Genomic DNA, 20,419 nt, shown 5'->3' with positions numbered 1-20,419 from the left:
TCTGAGCCATCAGCCCAGAGCCCGACGCGGGGCTCGAACTCACAGACTGCGAGATCGTGACCTGGCTGAAGTCGGACGCTTAACCGACTGCGCTACCCAGGCACCCCAAAAATTACCTGTTTTATTTAGTTTGAATATTGACCTTAAAGTATATTTTAATACATGTATCAGAATTGATACATCATGAAGCATGTTTCTATTTGAAATAGATGTATAAAGTGGAAATGACTTAACCCTTATATGTTTATGTTATTTGATGTATTGAGCTTTCAATTTCTTCATTTAAGGAAATAGCAGTAATTAAGAGTATACTTTAGGTCTTTATTTTAATATTCCCTGCTTGATATTTTAATAAAACTTGATATAAATGAGTACTTGAGTGGTTAACATTATCTTTGACTATTACTAGATTTTTGCAATTATGTAAATTGATAACTCCCTCTATAAGTATTTCTGGCAGAAGTGTTTCTTGCCTGTTGTAATTTGATCCTGGAGATAGGTTAACCAACTTGCCCAGATCTGCCAGGTACTTTTCTAGTTTTAGGACTGAGAATCTTGTTTCCTAGGAAACCTCCCAATCCTGGGCAAATTGGGTGGTTGCTCATCTGAGTTGCAGAAGATTATGAATGTTTGTTAAATTAGGAATATTACAAATTGAGATTCTTTCATTTTTAGGAAAGCCGGTGGACAAAAGCTTAAGTAAAAAAGCTGAGGAACCATTGTCATGTTGTTGTGCATGCCATTCAAAGAATTTTACAAACATTGACTTGAAACAAGGAACTTCACATCATTTCAATTGTCCAAGTACACCACCTTCTGAAAGATATGGCACTTCATCAACTTGTCAAGGTAGTTTATACTTTGCCTGGCTCTTTTGATATCTGTGGTAGCCTTAATTATTGCTGTTATTAGATTTATCTAAGATAAATTTGGTTAGCATAATGGATTATGTATCTCCACCTAATTCTCTGGAATTATTTTCAGATAACACACAGAGTAGTCAGATATCCTTGGACTATTGTATTCGTGGCTTGACTTTTAATTTATTCAGACATTTTGCTAGTTTAAATCATTTTTTCAAGAAGGCAGTGCACAATAAATGATATTTAGAAATTGATCTTATTTGTGGTCAGTATTGTTAGAGTTTAAAAAAATAATACTGATTTGTATTGTAAGACAAAATCAGTTAGCCTCATTCGTTCATCTTTATGAATTTGCCTGAACTTCTGAGGCCAGTATATCCTCTCTGAGACTTTTTTTTTTTTAAGTACATTAGTTTTTTTTTTTAGTTGAAGTATAGTTGACACACTGTATTACGTACATTAGTTTCAAGTGTGCAACATAGTGATTCAACAAGTCTAGGCATTATTCTGTGCTCACCACAAGTGTGTCTACCATTGTCACTTTAATGCTATTATAATACCATTGATTAGATTCCCTGTGCTGTACCCTTTATCCCTGTGACGTATTCATTCTGTAACTGGAAGCCTGTATGTCCCACTTCTCTCTGGCAGCCATCAGTTTGTTCTCTGTGTTTATGGGTCTGTTTCTGCTTTTCATTTATTTATTCAATTGTTTTGGTTTTTAGATTCCCCATATAAGTGAAATCATGTGGTTTTTATCTTTCTCTGACTTATTTCACTTAGTATAATACCCTCTAGGTCCATTCATGTTGTCACAAATGGCAAGATTTCATCCTTTTTTAAGGCTGAATAGAGAATCAGGTAAATTTTAAATATGATCCTTTACTAGTTCTTACTAGATTTATTTAAGAGAAGTATACTAAGAGACACCTGGCTGGCTCAGGCAGTGGAGGGTCCAATTCTTGCTTTCAGCTCAGGTCATGATCTCATGGTTCATCGATTTGAGTTCTACTTCAGGCTCTACACTGACAGTGCAAAGTCTACTTGGGATTCTCTCTCTCCTTCTCTCTGTCTCTCACCTGTTCTCTCCCAAAATAAACTTAAAAAAAAGAGAGAGAAATATACTAAGAATATCACAAGATTATTAACATCTAAAAGTATTTCTTTGGCTTTGAGTATATGGGAATGGTTAACCATTATTTGCCTAAGCTGAAAACCTAGGAAATATCCTGTATGCCTTGTTCTTCCATATTTCTCCATGCAAACCTCTATCTCCATTGATACTTCCTTAGTGCCAACTACAATGTTTAGTTTAGAGCATGCATTAACTTCTTGTACTGCTTTCACTCATGCCATTTAGATTTAGACTTTAGATTTAAGTCTAAATAGTATCCATTTCCTAAAATCAGGGTTGGAGTCATCTTCCCCTAAAACACATGACTGTGGGGGCGCCTGGGTGGCTCAGTCTGTTGGGTGATCGACTTCGGCTCAGGTCATGATCTCGCAGTCCGTGAGTTCGAGCCCCGCATCAGGCTCTGTGCTGACAGCTCAGAGCCTGGAGCCTGTTTCAGATTCTGTGTCTCCCTCTCTCTCTGACCCTTCCCCGTTCATGCTCTGTCTCTCTATGTCTCAAAAATAAATAAAGGTAAAAAAAAAAAATCAAATAAAAAAATTTATAAAAAATAAAATAAAAAATAAAAAGCTTTAAAAAAACAAAAAACAAAAAACACATGACTGTGTGGAGGAGGGTAGCTGTTTGAACTAAAGTATGATTCTGTTAGGAATGAGGAAGAAGTGGTTGAATACATGCTAGAGAGGTGATCATTAATGTTGTCTACACTATTCTTTTAAATTTATTCTTTAATTTATTTTTTTTAAGTTTATTTTTGAGGGAGAGAGACAGAGCATGAGTAGGGGAGGACCAGAGAGAGAAGGAGACACAGAATCTGAAGCAGGCTCCAGGCTCTGAGCTGTCAGCACAGAGCCTAATGTGGAGCTTGAACTCATGGCCTGCGAAGTCGTGACCTGAGCCAAAGTGAGATGTTCAACTGACTAGGCCACCCAGGTGCCCCAATGTTTATTTATATTTGAGAGAGAGAGAGAGACAGAGTATGAGTGGCATAGGGGCAGAGAAGAGAGAGAGAGACACACACACAGAATCCAAAGCAGGCTCCAGGCTCCCAGCTGTCAGCACAGAGCCGGATACGGGTTTTGAACCCACAAATCGTGTGATCGTGACCTGAGCTAAATCAGATGCTTAACCAACTGTGCCACCCAGGTGCCCCAGTGTTGTCTACACTATTTTGACCCTTAGCCCTTTTGACTTTCTTTCCATTCCTTAAGAGGGTTATGCTTTCTCTTGCCTTAGAGCCTTTGTTTATAGTGTCTCTTCTGAGGAAAATCCCATTTTCAGTTTGTTTTCCTGCTTTTCCTTTAGGTCTCAGCTTAAATGTCACTTCCTTGAAGGAGCCATACTGACCTTTCTATCAGACTAGATTTGGTTTCTGTATTATGTTCTGTCCTCTCACTGTGTACCTCTCCTTTATAGCACTTGTCATAGTTTTATTATCCATATGTCTGTATTCATCATTTATCAATCTCAGCTTCCCCTAGCAAACTATGTACTCCATGAGGTCAGGGACCATGTCAGTTTGCTTGTCATTGAATCTTTAGTGCCTAGCAGAGTGCCTGGCATATAGTAGGTGCTAGCTAAAGATTTATTGTATGAATGAGTGGAATTGACTTTGAGATAATTATAGGAACTTTGGTTTATCTTTATATACAACCTGTTTTTTTTATTTTTTATTTTTTTACGTTTATTTTGAGAGAGAGAGAGAGAGAACGAGCATGCACAAGTGGGAGGGGCAGAGAGAAGGAGAGACAGAATCCCAAGCAGACTCCACACCACTAGCCCAGAGCCCGATGCAGGGCTCTAAATTACAAACTATGAGATCATGGCCTGAACTGAGATCAAGAGTCAGGCCCTTAACTGACTGAGCCATGCAGGCGCCCCTATACAACCTGTATTTTTTAAAAAACAGCCTTATTGAAATATACCTGACATGACTATATATATGCATGGTAGGTACACTTTGATAAATTTTGACATAGGTGTACCTTCATTAAACTTTCAGCAGCATCAAGATAGTGAACATATCCATCACCTTCAAAAGTTTTCTCATGCCCCTTTGTTATCCCTCTTTCCCAACCCTCCATGATTCACTCTCCCCAAACAACCACTGATTTGCTTTCTGTCAGTATAGATTAGTTTGAATTTTCTGGAATTTATATAAATGGAATCATAGTTTGTACACTTATTTTATCTAGCCTCTTTCACTTAACATAATTCTTTTGAAATTCATCCATGTTGTTGCATGTATCAATGCTTTGTTCCTTTTTATTGTTAAGTAATTTTCTATTGTATGGATATACTACAAATGGTTTCTCCAGTCTCCTGTTGATTTATATTTGAGTTGTTTCTATTTTTAAGCTATTACATATAAAGCCACTATGAGTATTTGTGTATAAGTCTTTGTTATGGACATATATGCTTTCAGTTTTCTTGACAAAATACTTAGAAGTGATAGGACTAGATCATTTATGTTTAACTTTTTAAGAACCTTACAGACTGTTTCCCAAAGTGGTTTTACCTTCTTACATTCTCACCAGCAGTGGTTGGGAGTTCCCAATTCTTTATATCCTTGTCAGCACTTTTTTTGCCATTCTAATAGGTATGTGGTAGTATCCCATTGTGGTTTTAATTTACATTTCCCTAATCACTTGTGACAGTTGAGCATAATTTCATGTGCTTATTAGCCTTCTATGTTATCTTCCCTTATTTTTAAGTTTTTTTTTTTTTTTTTTAATAAAGAGAGTGCACTATGTGAGCAGGGGAGGGGCAGAGAGAGGGAGAGAGAGAATCCCAACCAGGTTCTGTGCTGTTAGCACAGAGCCCAACTCGGGGCTCCATCCTCGATCCTGATCCCAGGAACCGTGAGATCATGACCTGAGCCAAAACCAGCAGTCGGATATGGATGCTTAACCGACTGAGCTACCCAGGTGCCCCTCTTTTTATATGTTTATTGAGCGTTTGAATAGCCTCTTCAATGAATTGCCTATTTAAGTTGTTTGCCCATTTTTCTATTGGGTTGTTTCTTACTGATTTCTAGGAGGTGTGTTTTGTGTTTTTTTTAAATTCTAGATAGGTCTTATTTCTTTATAATTTTATATTTTAAAGACTTAACCCCTTCGATAAACTTCTTGCGCACTGCCCTGCTATAAAGGACAGGAAGAGGGGCGCCTGGGTGACTCAGTCGGTTAGGCGTCTGACTTCGTCTCAGGTCATGTTTTGATGGTTCATGGTTCAAGCCCCATGTCGGGCTCTATGCCGACAGCTCAGAGCCTGGAGCCTGCTTCCGGTTCTGTGTCTCCCTCTCTCTGGCCCTCCCCTGCTCATGCTTTGTCTCACTCTCTCTCTCAAAAATAAATAAACATTAAAAAAAAAAAAAGGACAGGAAGATAAGTCTTTTTTATATGCAGGTAATGTGATTTTTTTTTTTTTTGAACGAATTGGGTTTAATCTTATTTGACACATGGCAATTTAATTTTTCTAAAACTAAATAAATTAATTGCTTTTGGTAGATGCTTCCTACCCTTTAATGGGCCCATACAAATTTGCCCCTTGATTTATTAGGGGCAGAGTTTCTCAATAATGGCACTATTATATTTTGAATGGGATAATTGTTTGTTATGGGGACTGTCCTATGCATTGTGGGATGTTTAGTAGCATCTCCTAGGACTCAACCCACTAGATGCCAGTAGTATCTGGCATTTTGTGACAGCCAGAAATGTCTGTGTCCAATGTCCCTGCGGGACATTGTTAAAATTGCTCTAGTTTGGAACCACTGATCTAGATTCATTTTGTGGGTATTTTACCAGTTTGACCAGAAATTGCAGAGCTCAAAATTACATGTCTTTTCTAAAATATATATGGAAATGCAGAGGACTAAGAATAGCCAAGACATTTCTCAAGAACCAGTGATAAAAACAGTTTATAGTGATTAAAACAGTTTAGTATTAGCATAGTGTAAAACCAGTGTAAAACAATAGGAAACCCAGATTCATTTCTATATGTATCTAGAAACTTGATTATTTATTGAAGTGCTTCTACAGAGTAGAGGCCTAAGGAGGGACCTTTTAAAATTGGTACTTAGATATCCATATGGAAAAAAATGTAGATTTTTTTTTTTTTTAATTTGAGAGAGACAGAGAGAGAGCATGAAGGGGGAAGAGGGGGAGAGAGAGAAAATCTTTTTTGGAAAGACCACAGATACATGGAGTTTATTTTTTTTTTTTATTTTTATTTTTTATATATATGAAATTTATTGTCAAATTGGTTTCCATACAACACCCAGTGCTCATCCCAAAAGGTGCCCTCCTCAATACCCATCACCCACCCTCTCCTCCCTCCCACCCCCCATCAACCCTCAGTTTGCTCTCAGTTCTCAACAGTCTCTTATGCTTTGGCTCTCTCCCACTCTAACCTCTTTTTTTTTTTTTCTTCCCCTCCCCCATGGGTTCCTGTTAAGTTTCTCAGGATCCACATAAGAGTGAAACCATATGGTATCTGTCTTTCTCTGTATGGCTTATTTCACTTAGCATCACACTCTCCAGTTCCATCCACGTTGCTACAAAAGGCCATATTTCATTTTTTCTCATTGCCACGTAGTATTCCATAGTGTATATAAACCACAATTTCTTTATCCATTCATCAGTTGATGGACATTTAGGCTCTTTCCATAATTTGGCTATTGTTGAGAGTGCTGCTATGAACATTGGGGTACAAGTGCCCCTATGCATCAGTACTCCTGTGTCCCTTGGATAAATTCCTAGCAGTGCTATTGCTGGGTCATAGGGTAGGTCTATTTTTAATTTTCTGAGGAACCTCCACACTGCTTTCCAGAGCGGCTGCACCAATTTGCATTCCCACCAACAGTGCAAGAGGGTTCCCATTTCTCCACATCCTCTCCAGCATCTATAGTCTCCTGATTTGTTCATTTTGGCCACTCTGACTGGCGTGAGGTGATACCTGAGTGTGGTTTTGATTTGTATTTGCCTGATAAGGAGCGACGCTGAACATCTTTTCATGTGCCTGTTGGCCATCCGGATGTCTTCTTTAGAGAAGTGTCTATTCATGTTTTCTGCCCATTTCTTCACTGGGTTATTTGCTTTTCGGGTGTGGAGTTTGGTGAGCTCTTTATAGATTTTGGATACTAGCCCTTTGTCCGATATGTCATTTGCAAATATCTTTTCCCATTCTGTTGGTTACCTTTTAGTTTTGTTGGTTGTTTCCTTTGCTGTGCAGAAGCTTTTTATCTTCATAAGGTCCCAGTAATTCACTTTTGCTTTTAATTCCCTTGCCTTTGGGGATGTGTCGAGTAAGAGATTGCTACGGCTGAGGTCAGAGAGGTCTTTTCCTGCTTTCTCCTCTAAGGTTTTGATGGTTTCCTGTCTCACATTCAGGTCCTTTATCCATTTTGAGTTTATTTTTGTGAATGGTGTGAGAAAGTGGTCTAGTTTCAACCTTCTGCATGTTGCTGTCCAGTCAGAGAGAGAAAATCTTAAGCAGGTGCTGTGCACAGCTCAGAGACCTGCATGGGGCTGAATCCCAATGCCCTGGAGTCATGACCTGAGTTGGAATCAAGAGTCAGATGCTCAACCAACTAAGTCACCCAGACACCCCTCCATATGGAAAAAAATTTAAATTGGTGCACAAAAATTGATTCCAGATAGATTAAAAACCTAGTCATGAAAGGTTTTTTGTTGTTTCACATTTTAGGATTATTTGTTCTAGTTCTGTGAAAAATGCTGTTGGTATTTTGACAGGGATTGCATTAAATCTGTAGATTGCTGTGGTTAGTATAGACATTTAAACAATATTTGTTCTTCCAGCTCATGAGTATGTCTTTCCATTTCTTTGCATCATTTTGAATTTCTTTCATCAATGTTTTATACTTTTCAGAGTACAGCTCTCTCACGTCTTTGGTTAAGTTTATTCCTAGATATTTTATTGTTTTTGGTGCAACTGTAAGTGGGATTGTTTTCTTAATTTCACTTTGTGCTGTTTCATTATAAGTGTATAGGAATGCAACAGATTTCTGTACATTGATTTTGTATCCTGTGAATTTATTGAATTCATTTATCAGTAGTTTTTTGGTGGAGTCTTTAGGGTTTTCTGTATGTTATAGTATTATGTCATCTGCAAATAGTGAAAGTTCTACTTCTTATCAATTTTGATGTCTTTTATTTCTTTGGATTGTCCAATTGCTGTGGCTAGGACTTCCAGTACTATGTGAATAAAGGTGGTTACACTTGTTCCTGACCTTTAGGGGAAAGCTCTTAGTTTTTCATCACTGAGTATGATGTTGACTGTGGGTTTTTCATATAAGGCCTCATATTGAGATATGTTCCCTCTAGACCTACATTGCAGAGGATTTTTATCATGAATGGATGTAGTACTTTGTCAAATGCTTTTTCTGCATCTTTTGAAGTGATCATATGGCTTTTATCCTTTCTCCTATTGATGTGACATATGACGTTGATTGTTTTGCTTCGATAGCCAAAGCAATCTTGAAAAAGAAAAACAAAACTGGAGGTATCACAATTCCACAGTTCAAGTTATATTACAAAGCAGTAGCAATTAAAATAGTATGATACTGGCAAAAAATGCACACATAGCTACATGGAATACAACAGAAAACCCAGAAATAAAACCCACAATTATGTGGATAATCTTGACAAAGGAGGGATGAGTATATACTGGAAAAAAGACCATCTCTTCACCAAATAGTGTTGGGAAAACTAGACACCCCCATGCAAAAGAAAAACTGGACCATTTTCTTTCACCATACACAAACACTCAAAATGGATCAAAGACCTAAATGTAAGACCTGAAACCATAAACTTGAAGAGAGCACAGGCAATAATCTTTGACATCAGCCATAGCAATGTTTTTCTAGATTTGCCTCCTGAGGCAACAGAAATAAAAGCAAAAATAAACTATTGGAATTACACCAAAATAAAAATTTTCTGCACAGTAAAGGAAACAACCAACAAAACTAAAACATAACCTACTTCTCCTATAGTAGATGATATTTGCAAATGACATAACTGGCAATGGGTTAGTATCCAAAATACAGGAACTGATACAACTCAATATCCAAAAGAGAATCCAATTAAAAAATGAGCAGAAGACATGAACAGATATTTCTCCAAAGAAGACAGATAGATGGCCAACACACATGAAAAGATGCTCAACATCACTCATCATCAGGGAAATGCAAATCAAAACCACAATATCACTTCATATCACTTCATACCTGTCAGAATAGCTAAAATCAAAAACACAAGAAACAACAGGTGTTGGTGAAGATATGGAGAAAAAGAAACCCTCTTGCATTGTTGGTGAGAATGCAAATTGGTGCAGCCACTCTGGAAAACAGTATGGAAGTTCTTCAAAAATTAAAAATAGAGGGGCGCCTGGGTGGCGGTTAAGGGTCCGACTTCAGCCAGGTCACGATCTCGCAGTCCGTGAGTTCGAGCCCCGCGTCAGGCTCTGGGCTGATGGCTCAGAGCCTGGAGCCTGCTTCCGATTCTGTGACTCCCTCTCTCTCTGCCCCTCCCCCCTTCATGCTCTATCTCTCTCTGTCCCAAAAATAAATAAACGTTGAAAAAAAAAATTAAAAATAGAAATACCCTATAGTCCTGGAATTGCACTACTGAGTGTTTACCCAAAATATATAAAAACACTAATTCAGAGGTATACATGCACCCTTATGTTTATTGAAGCATTGTTTGCAATAGCCAAGCTACGAAAGCAGCCCAAGTGTCTGTAGATAGATGAATGGATAAAGAAGATGTGGTATGTAAATACAATCGGAAATTATTCAGCCATAAAAAGAATGAAAGTGGGGCACCTGGGTGGCTCAGTCAGTTGAGCATCTGACTTTTGGCTCAGGTCGTGATCTTACTGCCAGTGGGTTTGAGCCCAACATCAGGCTTCTGCTGACAGCTTGGAGCCTGCTTCGGATTCTGTGTCTCCCTCTCTCTCTGCCCCTCCCCCACTCGCACTCTGTCTCTCTCTGCCTCTGAAAAACAAAGAAATGTAATAAAAAACAAAAGAATGAAATTTTGCCATTTCCAACAACATAGAGAGTATAATGCTAAGTCAGTTAAAGAAAGACATACCATATGAAATCATTCATATGTGGAATTTAAGAAATGAAACAAAGGAAAGCAAAGAGAAAAAAGACAAACCAAGAAAGACCTTTTTTTTTTTTTTTTAAAGCCAGTGAGGGTGTGTACACAGGCAAGCGGGGGAGAGTCAGAGGGAGAAAGAATCTTAAGTAGGCTTCACGTTCAGTGCAGAGCCCAATGCAGGGCTCAGTCCCACAACCCCGGGATCATGACCTGAGCCGAAATCAAGAGTTAGACACTCAACCGAATGAGCCACCCAGGCATCCCAAGAAACAGAATCTTTAATTGAAAAATTTTTTTTTATTAAACAAAATTTGTTTTCTTAATGTTTATTTATTTTGAGGGAGAGAGAGACAGAGTGTGAGCAGGCGAGGGTCAGAGAGAGGGGGAGACACAGAATCTGAAGAAGGCTCCAGGCTCTGAGCTGTTAGCATGGAGCCTGAAGTGGGGCTCAAACTCCTGAACCATGAGATCATGACCTGAGCCAAAGTTGGACGCTCAACCGACTGAGCCACCCAGGCGCCCCAAGAAACAGATTCTTAACTGTAGAGAACAAACTGATGGTTACCAGAGGGGGGTGAGTGGGATGGGGATAAAAGAGTACACTTACTGTGAGGAAAACAAAAAATAAATATTGGGAAAAAAAAGAAGAAAGAAAGAAGGAAGGAAGGGAGGAGGGAAGGGAAGAAGGAAAGGAAGGAAGGTTGGATGGATGGATGGATGGATGGATGGATGGATGGATGGATGGATTTAGGCCAAAAGATTGATAGTGATTACCTCAGGGAGGAAGATTTACAGAAGTGAGAAGGTGGGGGAGGGAAGCAGATGGCATTTTACTTTTTCTTATTTATATTTCTGATTTGCTGAAATCTTTCATAATGAGCTTATATTAGTTGGTAATTTTTTAAAACTTCAGTGTATTGGGGGTACTTGGCTGGCTCAGCAGGTAGAGCATGCAGCTCTTGGTCTTGGGGTTATGAGTTCAAGTCCCATGTTGGGCATAGAGCTTACTTTAAAAAAAAAAAAGTTAAAAAGTCATCTGGCTGGCTTAGTAGAGCATGCAACTCTTGATCTCAGGGTTGTGAGTTTGAGTCCCATGTTGGGTGTAGAGATTACTTAAAAATAAAATCTTTAAAAAAATCCAGAATTTCAAGGTATTGGATTACATTGGAAACAGGTTTAGAATCGGTCCCATTGTTTACCTTGGGCATTTAACTCCATTTTCCTATGTATCAGTTTCCCCAATTGTAAACTAACAATTGCTATTTTATGCCATAGTAGCAGGAGCTGATCTATGTAAAACTTTTAGCATGCTGCTTGATACTAATAAAATTGAATTGTATAGGTCAAAAAAAAAAAAAACCTACATATAAAAGGCAAAACCATTAAGATTTTAGAATACAATGGTATTTAAACTATGTTCCTAAGAGTCTTGGGAAAAAACATGGCTTGTAGGGGTAAGGGCACAATGAGTCAGGGAAGTTCTAGGTCTTTTATTCTGTTTTGGAAATTTTAAGCAATATTTATTTAAAAAATATAGTCCTCAGTAAAAGCTTGAGAATCAGTGCTATGTGGCATAGATTTACTTTGTTTTTACAGACTCAAACTTGGTTTTTGAAATCAGTATTGGACCTGCTTATAGGGCTTTCTTCTCTAATGGTCTATAAATCCTTTAAGGCAGAGGCTGTTTCTTTTTCATTGCTTTTCCATGGTTTCTGGAAATATATGGACTCAGTAAAATAAATGCTTGTTAAATGAATTCAAGCCCTAGAAGTGGAAGGAATGTATAGAGAAGAGTGGAAAGGAAGGAAGGTACTTTTCAGAACACTCACTTTTAGAGAAAAGGAGAAACCCATGTATAGGAGCAGTTAAGTAAAGTGTTAACAGATATTAAGGAAAAAGGAAACGTATTTGTTATATTTCAGAAAGACAGTGTTCTGTTTGTCTGTATTCCTAGAGGTTATGTGATGGATTTTGGAGTCAAAGAGTCTGTCTTTGAGTCGTCAAGTATGTCAAGAGTCAGTCATATCCACGCTCTGCCTCTTACTAGCTATATGATACTGGGCGTATTAACTTCTTTAAAACCTAGTGTTCACATTTATTAAAAGGAGCTAATATTATTCGGTGATTAAGAGGTCACTGATGACCTTCAAGGTAGTGGGACTAAAAGGCAGATTATAGGAGCTTGATTCGACTGTATTTTTAAGTGTAAAGAACATTTAGAAGCTTAGTGGGGAAGAAACATTGAGATACTGTAGAAAGATGTATATATAAATGAAATACTTTTCTTGGGAGAATCTTACAGATATCTATATCTATATAAATGTATATTTTTTAATTAAAAATTTGTTAAATGCTTATTTTTGAGAGAGAGACCGAGCATGAGCGGGAGAGGGGCAGAGAGAGAGGGAGACACAGAATCCTAAGCAGGTTCCAGGCTCTGAGCTGTCAACACAGAGCCTGACATGGGGCTCGAACTCATGAACCACGAGATCATGACCTGAACACTTAACTGAGTCACCCAGGTGCCCTTATATATATATTTTAATGTTTATTTATTTTGAGAGAGAGAGAGAGAGTGCACGAGAGGGGCAGAAAGAGAGGGGGGGGAGGGGGGGCAGAGTTTCCAAAGCAAGCTCTGTGCTGACAGCAGAGAGTCCAATGTGGGGCTTGAACTCATAAATCTGTGAGATTGTGATGTAGCTGAAGTTGGATGCTCAACTGACTGAACCAGCCAGACACCCCTTACAGTTATATTTTTTAAACCGCATTATCGGGAGTGGTTTACAAAAGCATAAGCCTATTAAGAAATCAAAATTGGACTTTCCTGATGAAAGCATATTTCTCAAAATGTTATATCTTTGTTAAACTCAATGGTAAATACATGCTTTTAAGCATGTCAACCTTCTCATGTTTTAAAGTAAGGAAATTTTGAGTCTTTAACATCTTGGTTCTAATTTTTCCTGGAAAAATTGCCTAAGTGTCAGTTATTTATACTAATTTTTTATGACTTCTTGTAGAAGACTCTCCTGAAAAAACTACATTGGCTGCAAAGCTATCTGCCAAGAAACAGGCTTCCATAAAAAGAGATGAAAATGATGATTTTCAAGTAGAGAAGAAAAGAATTCGACCCTTAGAAACTACACAGCAGGTAAACAATTTATTGGCAGTGAAATAGTACCATTAGAGCTGCACAAGGTAGTCAAGTATCAATCAAGTTTTCAATTGGCCCTTGTGCAATTTACTTGGGTCGTATCATAGATGTAAATTAAAGGATAAAATATTGTAACTTCATTTTATAATATTACTCATTGAAAAGAATGTCATTATAATACATTATTCATAATATGTCTTTAAAGTACATGGTGCTTTCCTATATATGAGGAATTAGTTAAATATTTACTTAAGGCATAAATTGGTATATAGCTACTTTGTACTTTTTATTTTTTTATTTTTTATTTTTTTAATGTTTATTTATTTTTTTAAATTTTTTTTTAACGTTTATTTATTTTTGAGACAGAGACAGAGCATGAACGGGGGAGGGTCAGAGAGAGGGAGACACAGAATCCGAAACAGGATCCAGGCTCTGAGCTGTCAGCACAGAGCCTGACGTGGGGCTCGAACTCATGGACCGTGAGATCATGACCTGAGCCGAAGTCGGCCGCTTAACCGACTGAGCCACCCAGGCGCCCCAATGTTTCTTTATTTTTGAAAGAGACAGAGACAGAGTGTGAGCGGGGGAGGGGCAGAGAGAAAGGGAAACAGAATCCGGAGCAGGTTCCAGGCTCTGAGCAAGCTGTCAGCACACAGCTTGATGTGGGGCTCGAATTCACAAACGCGAGAGCATGGCCTGAGCCGAAGTTGGACACATAACTGACTGAGCCACCCAGGTGCCCCTGTATATTTAAAAATTATTTGATTATTTCCAGTTAGAAAGAGTCTTTTTTTTTTTTTTTTTTTTGAATGCTGAACACATATAGAAAAACTACTTTTGACCTTCAGGAACAACTTGCCTGCTCAGACTTTTAGTTTGCACTAAACTTCATTTTGGTTCTGTGTTAACAGATAAGAAAGCGTCATTGTTTTGAAAAGGAAGTGCGTCATTTGGATGCAAAAGTTGCTTCAGGAAAGACCACAAAACTCAGCTCTCCATTAGGAAAGATAAACTCCTTTTCTCTACAAAATGTATGTATTTATGCCATTGTTCAGTAAAGAAGGAAAATGTGGAATTTGCTAAACTCTTTTTTTTTAAGGAATAGTATAATGCAAAGAATAGTAGAAAACAACTCAGAAGTCCTCAAAGTGCTGTCACATCTCTGCTACTAATGTGTGAGATAGGAAACCCTATTTTCTTTGTGCCCCACTTTCCTCATTTATAGAATGAGAGAATTGGACTAGAAAGAAATCTGAAAGGTTATTTTTCTCTTGTAGATTCTAATGTTGTGGACTATACTTCCCTATAATTCTTTCAGTGTCCTTTGGGCAGGCAGTTCTCAAGGAGTAGTCTAGGGAGTTTTGGAGATTACTGACATTTTTTCTCAGGCAGTGTGTGAGGTAAAAAGTATTTTCATAGTAATAATATGTTATTTGCCTTTTATAAGGGGCACCTGATGGCTCAGTTGATTAAGCGTCTAACTTGGTCTTAGCTCAGGTCTTGATCTCAGGGTTGTGAGTTCACGCCCCATGTTGGGCTCTGCACTGGGCATAGATCCTACTTTAAAAAAGTGATACCAATCTTTTTTTTTCATTTTTTTTTTCAGTTTATTTATTTACTTAGAGTGTGTGCAAGCGAGGGAGGGATAGAGAGAGAGGGAGAGAGAGAATCCCAAGCAGGTTCTGTGCTGTCAGCATGGAACCTGAGGCAGGGCCCCACGAACCTCAAGATCAGGACCTGAGCTGATGTGGGACTCAATCTCATGAAATGTGAGATCATGACTTGAGCCGAAAGACCCAGATGCTTAACTGACTGAGCCACCCAGGCACTACCCGCCTCCCCCCGCATAGTAGTTTTCTTCATTAATGAACAGCTAACAAAAGCCAGTTTCACCTGAGAATATCCTTGATGAAGCAGTAAAAATTACTAATTTTATTAACTCAGCCCTTGAGCTTTTTTAACATTCTGTGTGAAGAAGTGAGTAGTACTCAAAACATTTTGCATGCAGAATAGGATGATTATCTTGAGGAAAAGCACTTGTAGAATAGTTTGAATTGTTAGCTGAACTAGCCACATTTTTCATGGAACATTATTTTTACTTGAAAGAATGACTGACAGATAAACTATGGCAATTCTTGAAATAAAGTAAGCCTGATAAAATTTGATTGAAAATCAGAATTTTGAAAAACTGTATATGCCACTGTGAACTTGGCAGTTTATGGTACTTGTAGACTTTCCTAATGATATTGGTGGTGATATACAGTGTGACTTTTTGATATTATATAATGAAATGTATTACTATTTATAAGATCTGTAAAATCAGTGAACCAAATATTTTCTAAATGGCCTGTGCATGATATTATGAAATGATACCTGGAAAAGATCCATCCTAAGTGCAAGATAGACCAGTGGACCTTTTCTACCCCATCCCTCCACCTCCAGGCAACTCTAGAGTTTTTTTTTTCAGTCACTGTAGATTAGTTTTCATATCCATAGTTTTATATAAATGGAATCGTGCCTTTTTTTTAATTAAAAAATTTTTAAATTAAATTTCAGATGTTGTGAATTTTACCTGCTGGGTGCTGGGTGTTGTTATATTTCTATAAATACTCTTGAATTTTATTCTGAGATACAGTTAAGTTACAGGGAATCAGCTTGATGCTTTTAATTGCTTCTAGGATTTGTTAGGTGGGATCTGAGCAGGGTTTAGTTGTGGGTTACCTCAGTAGAGGCTAGCTCCTTCTGAGTCCTCTACCTAATGCTCTATGAATTGTTAGGTTTTCTCGTCTGGCTGGTGGGAACAGGCACTGTTCCATGCCCTGTGTGAGTGCCTCATCATTTAGGGTGATTCTTTCTGCTCTCTTGGATTGTTTACTCACTCACATATGCTGACTAATACCCTGCTAGATATTTGAGAGGTCTGTCTGCAGATCTCTGGAATTCATTCTTTGTGCAGCTATCTCCACTTTAATATTCTTCCCTGTGAACTTTAGCCTTCCCATTTTTCTGGACTGAAGAGCAGAGTCTCTTCAATTCAGGTTTGCTGGGCTATATCTTGGTTCCCTCTCCCCATGGCACAGCCTAGAAACTCTCAAGGCAGTAAGTCTAGGTGATTATAGGACCTATTGCATTTATTTCCTATCTTTCAGGGATCACTCTTTCTTACCTGAAATCCTATATCCTAAAAACTATTGTTTCATATGTTCTGTCTGTACATTTAATTTTTCAGGGAGGAGATGAAAAAACTCATTGACTCTGGGGACAAATTCTAGAAGTCCTTATTTTATTTTATTTTTTTAATGTTTTATTTATTTTTGAGAGAGAACGAGAGAAAGAAAGAGCAAGTGAGCAAACAGGTGAGGGGCAGAGAGAGGAGACACAGAATCCGAAGCAGGTTCCAGGCTCTGAGCTGTCAGCACAGAGCCTGACATGGGGCTCAAACCCACAAACTGTGAGATCATGACCTGAGCCTAAGTCAGACACTTAACTGACTGAGTCACTGAGGCACCCCTAGAAGTCTTTAGATGGCTTATAAGGCTTCCTGTTTATCTGTACAATCAGAAGTCCTCTATAAACTTTTTCTTTTGCGCTTTCTCCTCCTTCCTTTTTTTTTTTTTTTTTTGACCAGCTTCTGCTAATTCTTCAGGAAGCTGCCTTTGACATCCCCAATTTTGAGTTAGATTCCCATCTGGAATGGTCCTTGTACTTTTCGGTTTTTAACACTTACCTTACTCTTACTGTCTTCTTTACAAGGCTCTAAGTTCCATTAAGGACAACACCAGGTTTTCTAGTATATTGAGACCTCCTTGAAGGCCGTGACTGTTACATTCATCTTTATGTTCCAAGTACCTAGCTTTGTGCTAGGAACCTAGTTAAAGACTGAGTGAATGAAAACTATATTCCCTGCCCTCAAAGAGTCTTCCTTTAAATTCTTAAAAATACTAAATGGGGAAAAGTCATCTTAGGAGCCTTTAATGTTAAATTGTCAATAATAATATATACTGTGTGTTTGCCTCTGCCAATGTTTTCTACCTCATTTTCTTTCACAGTGCCTTATTTTTTTCATAGCTCTTACTGTTTGAATTTATTTATTTACCTGTTTATTATCTATCTGTCCTGTTAGAATGTAATGTCAGTCTTTTTCATAAGTATCCCTAGTACCTAGAATAGCATATGGTGTATATTAGTTGCCTGATAAATATTTGTTAGTTAGAATCTTCTCTAATTCTTACAATGGCATAGGCAGTTACTATTGTTATTCCCATTTTATAGATAAGGATACTCTGAGAATTAAGTACTTTGCTTAAGGTCACAAAGCTGGCAAATACTAGAGCTAAATCCTATCCAAACAGTATGATACTCTGGCAAATGCTCTACTCACTTTATTTTACATTCTCTCTAAAATGCCTCTCAGAAATCCTGGAGTCCTATAAGCAGGATTCTAATATCAATATAAAGGAAAGAAACATTATGTAGAAGCCTCAAGAATAAAGAAATCAAGTATAGGATAAGCTGTGATTGGTAATATTAAAATTAGAGAAGTGGATTTTTAAATTTCGTTTTGTTTTTATTGGTTAAGAGAATGAGCTTGAATCAGACTACCTGGGTTTTAATCACAACTCTGCTCTTTACACCTATGTAATCTTGATTAAGTTTTTCTACTGTGAGCTATTTTTACTTCAGTTTCTCCATTTGTTGAACAGGGCTAGTAATAGTACCTCTCTCACAGGGCTGTTAGGAGGATTAAACAGGTAAATATTTATGAAGTGGTAAGAGTAAGGGCGCCTGGGTGGCTCAGGTCATGATCTTGTGGTCCGTGGGTTCAAGCCTGGTGTTGGGCTCTATGCTGACAACCCGGAGACTGGAGCCTGCTTCAGATTCTGCCTCCCTCTCTCTCTGCCCCTCCCCCACTCACACTATCTCTCTCAAAAATAAACATTAAAAAATTGCTTATAAAGTGATTAGAGTATACTTAGCATATTTTAGAGCTTATTAAGTGGTAAGTGGTAGCAGAAGTAGCAGCAGTAGCAATAATAGTAGCAGCAAATGGCTCCGTATTTGTGTGCTGCTACTAAAGGTATTATATAATATTGATTAATATCAAATATATATAGTTATCTTTAAATGCTGCTAAAATATATAGTATTGCTTGATACTAATTTTGAGGAATTAGATTTATAATTAAGTAACATATTCTTTTAATATCTGGTAAGGATGTCTATGGCTAAACCTGTTTAGAGTCTAGACCATGTGACCATAAGCAGAATTCCTGGCTGGATACCTTAATTTTTAGCTAAGTGCTTTGATCAATTTCTCCTTTTGGTTATGTACTATGTTGATCATTTATTATGGTCTTCTTAGTGGTAAAGTATAATTGCATTTATACCTGTATATCCCTATCTTTATATTGGTTTTATTTTTAAGGTTTATGTGTTTATTTTTGAGAGAGAGAGGGGACAATTAGAAGCAGACTCCAGGCTTCACGCTGTCAGCGCAGAGCCCATTGTGAAGCTTAAACCCATGAACAGTGAGATCAGGACTTGAGCCGAAGTCGGACGCTTAACTGATTGAGCCACCCAGGTGCCCCATATCGGTTATATTTTAAACCAGAATTTATAAGTTTTTTTTCCTTGGCTGTAGGTAGTATAACTATATTACTGTAGAAATGGGATCATTTTTATAGGTGGGTGATACATTACTTACAAGATTAAAGGTATGGTTTTCTGATAATTTCTTATAACTTTAAAGATTTGTTAAACTAAATTTCTCAAATCTGGTAACTTAAAATGATAACATTTCACTAATGTGACATAGAACTTCTGTTTGTAAGAAGGTATAAGTGGTATATGCCATACTAATTCAACATAGATAAAGTAAATTGATCATCACCAGAGTACTTTTGCAAATACAGAAAGACCATGTGGTTGAGCTCTAATATTCTTTTTTTGTAGTCTGGAGTCAAAAACATAAAGGTATAAAGTAATTTTAGGTAATTTCTGAATGATTAGGGAGAAAGTCACAAATATTTAGGTAAAATAATCTATATTTTCAATGATACTTTTTTCTTCCTAACAATATTAGAATAAGCAGTTATGATAGAATCATACTCAGTACAAAATATAAAATTGTAGTTAATCTTTTTGTATTTTAGTAAATTGTTAAGAAAATATATAGATTTGTGTGTTTTAACTGTCATTTTAATTTTAAAAGTGGATGGTAGCATTTTTAGTGTAAATCTCATAGACATTTAGCACTAGGTAACATCTAGTTTTTCAAAAGCATTTTCTCAAGCTAATCATTTCCATGGATGTGAAAAAGAATAATGGGGCTATGAGTAGAGGTAGTTTATTTAAAGAAAGGAATCTTTGAGTATAGAAGTTTTTTTTTTTTTTTTCCTGTTAGAAACTTACTTTGCAGGGTGTCTGGGTGGCTTAGTCGGTTGAGCGTCCAAATCTTGATTGTGGTTCAGTCATGATCTCCCAGTTTGCAGGTTCAAGCTGCTTGTCGGGCTCCACGCTGACAGCATGGAGCCTGCTTGGGACCCTCTCCCCTCCTTCTCTGCCCTTCCCCACGCACAAACTCTCTCTCTTGTTCTCTCTCAAAATAAATAAACGTTAAAAAAAAAAAAAAAGAAGAAACTTACTTTACTTCTGGTACAGAAGCATTTCCTCCTCTCTCTCTCTTTTTTCTTTTTAATAGAGGTATAATTGACATTGTTTTCAGGTGTGCAACATGATTCGATATTTGTATGCACTATGAAATGATCACCACAATAAGTCTAGTTAACATCTGTCACCTTTTATAATTACAAAGATTTTTTTTCTTGTGATGAGAACTTTAAAGAGTTGCTCTTTTAGCAACTTTCAGATATAAACCATGGTCAAAGTGCTATTTTACATCTTCATGACATATTTAGTTTAATTTAATTAATTAATTTTTAAATTTACATCCAAGTTAGCATATAGTGCAACAATAATTTCAGGAGTAGATTCCTTAATGCCTCTTACCCATTTACCCCATACCCACAATCCCTCCAGCAACCCTCTGTTTATTCTCTATATTTAAGAGTCTCATATGTTTTCTTCCCTTCCCTGTTTTTATATTATTTTTGCTTCCCTTCCCTTATGTTCATCTGTTTTGTATCTTA

General features: G+C 37.4%; 1 protein-coding gene across 1 annotated transcript in view; it reads left to right on the top strand.

Annotated features, from left to right (window-relative positions):
* BRIP1 (BRCA1 interacting DNA helicase 1) overlaps positions 1–20,419 on the top strand; it is a 210,707-nt gene that overhangs the window by 4,850 nt on the left and 185,438 nt on the right. Inside the window, 3 exon segments of the mRNA XM_040496925.1 lie at positions 676–849; positions 13,139–13,269; positions 14,184–14,303. Of these exon segments, the coding sequence (XP_040352859.1) occupies positions 676–849; positions 13,139–13,269; positions 14,184–14,303 (425 nt within the window).

This window comes from Herpailurus yagouaroundi, unplaced genomic scaffold (genome assembly GCF_014898765.1).
Source record: "Herpailurus yagouaroundi ecotype Mexico unplaced genomic scaffold, PumYag 189, whole genome shotgun sequence".
Lineage (NCBI taxonomy): Eukaryota > Metazoa > Chordata > Mammalia > Carnivora > Felidae > Herpailurus > Herpailurus yagouaroundi.
Note: the sequence above shows the minus strand (reverse complement) of the source record. Positions and strands in the feature narration are given on the sequence as shown.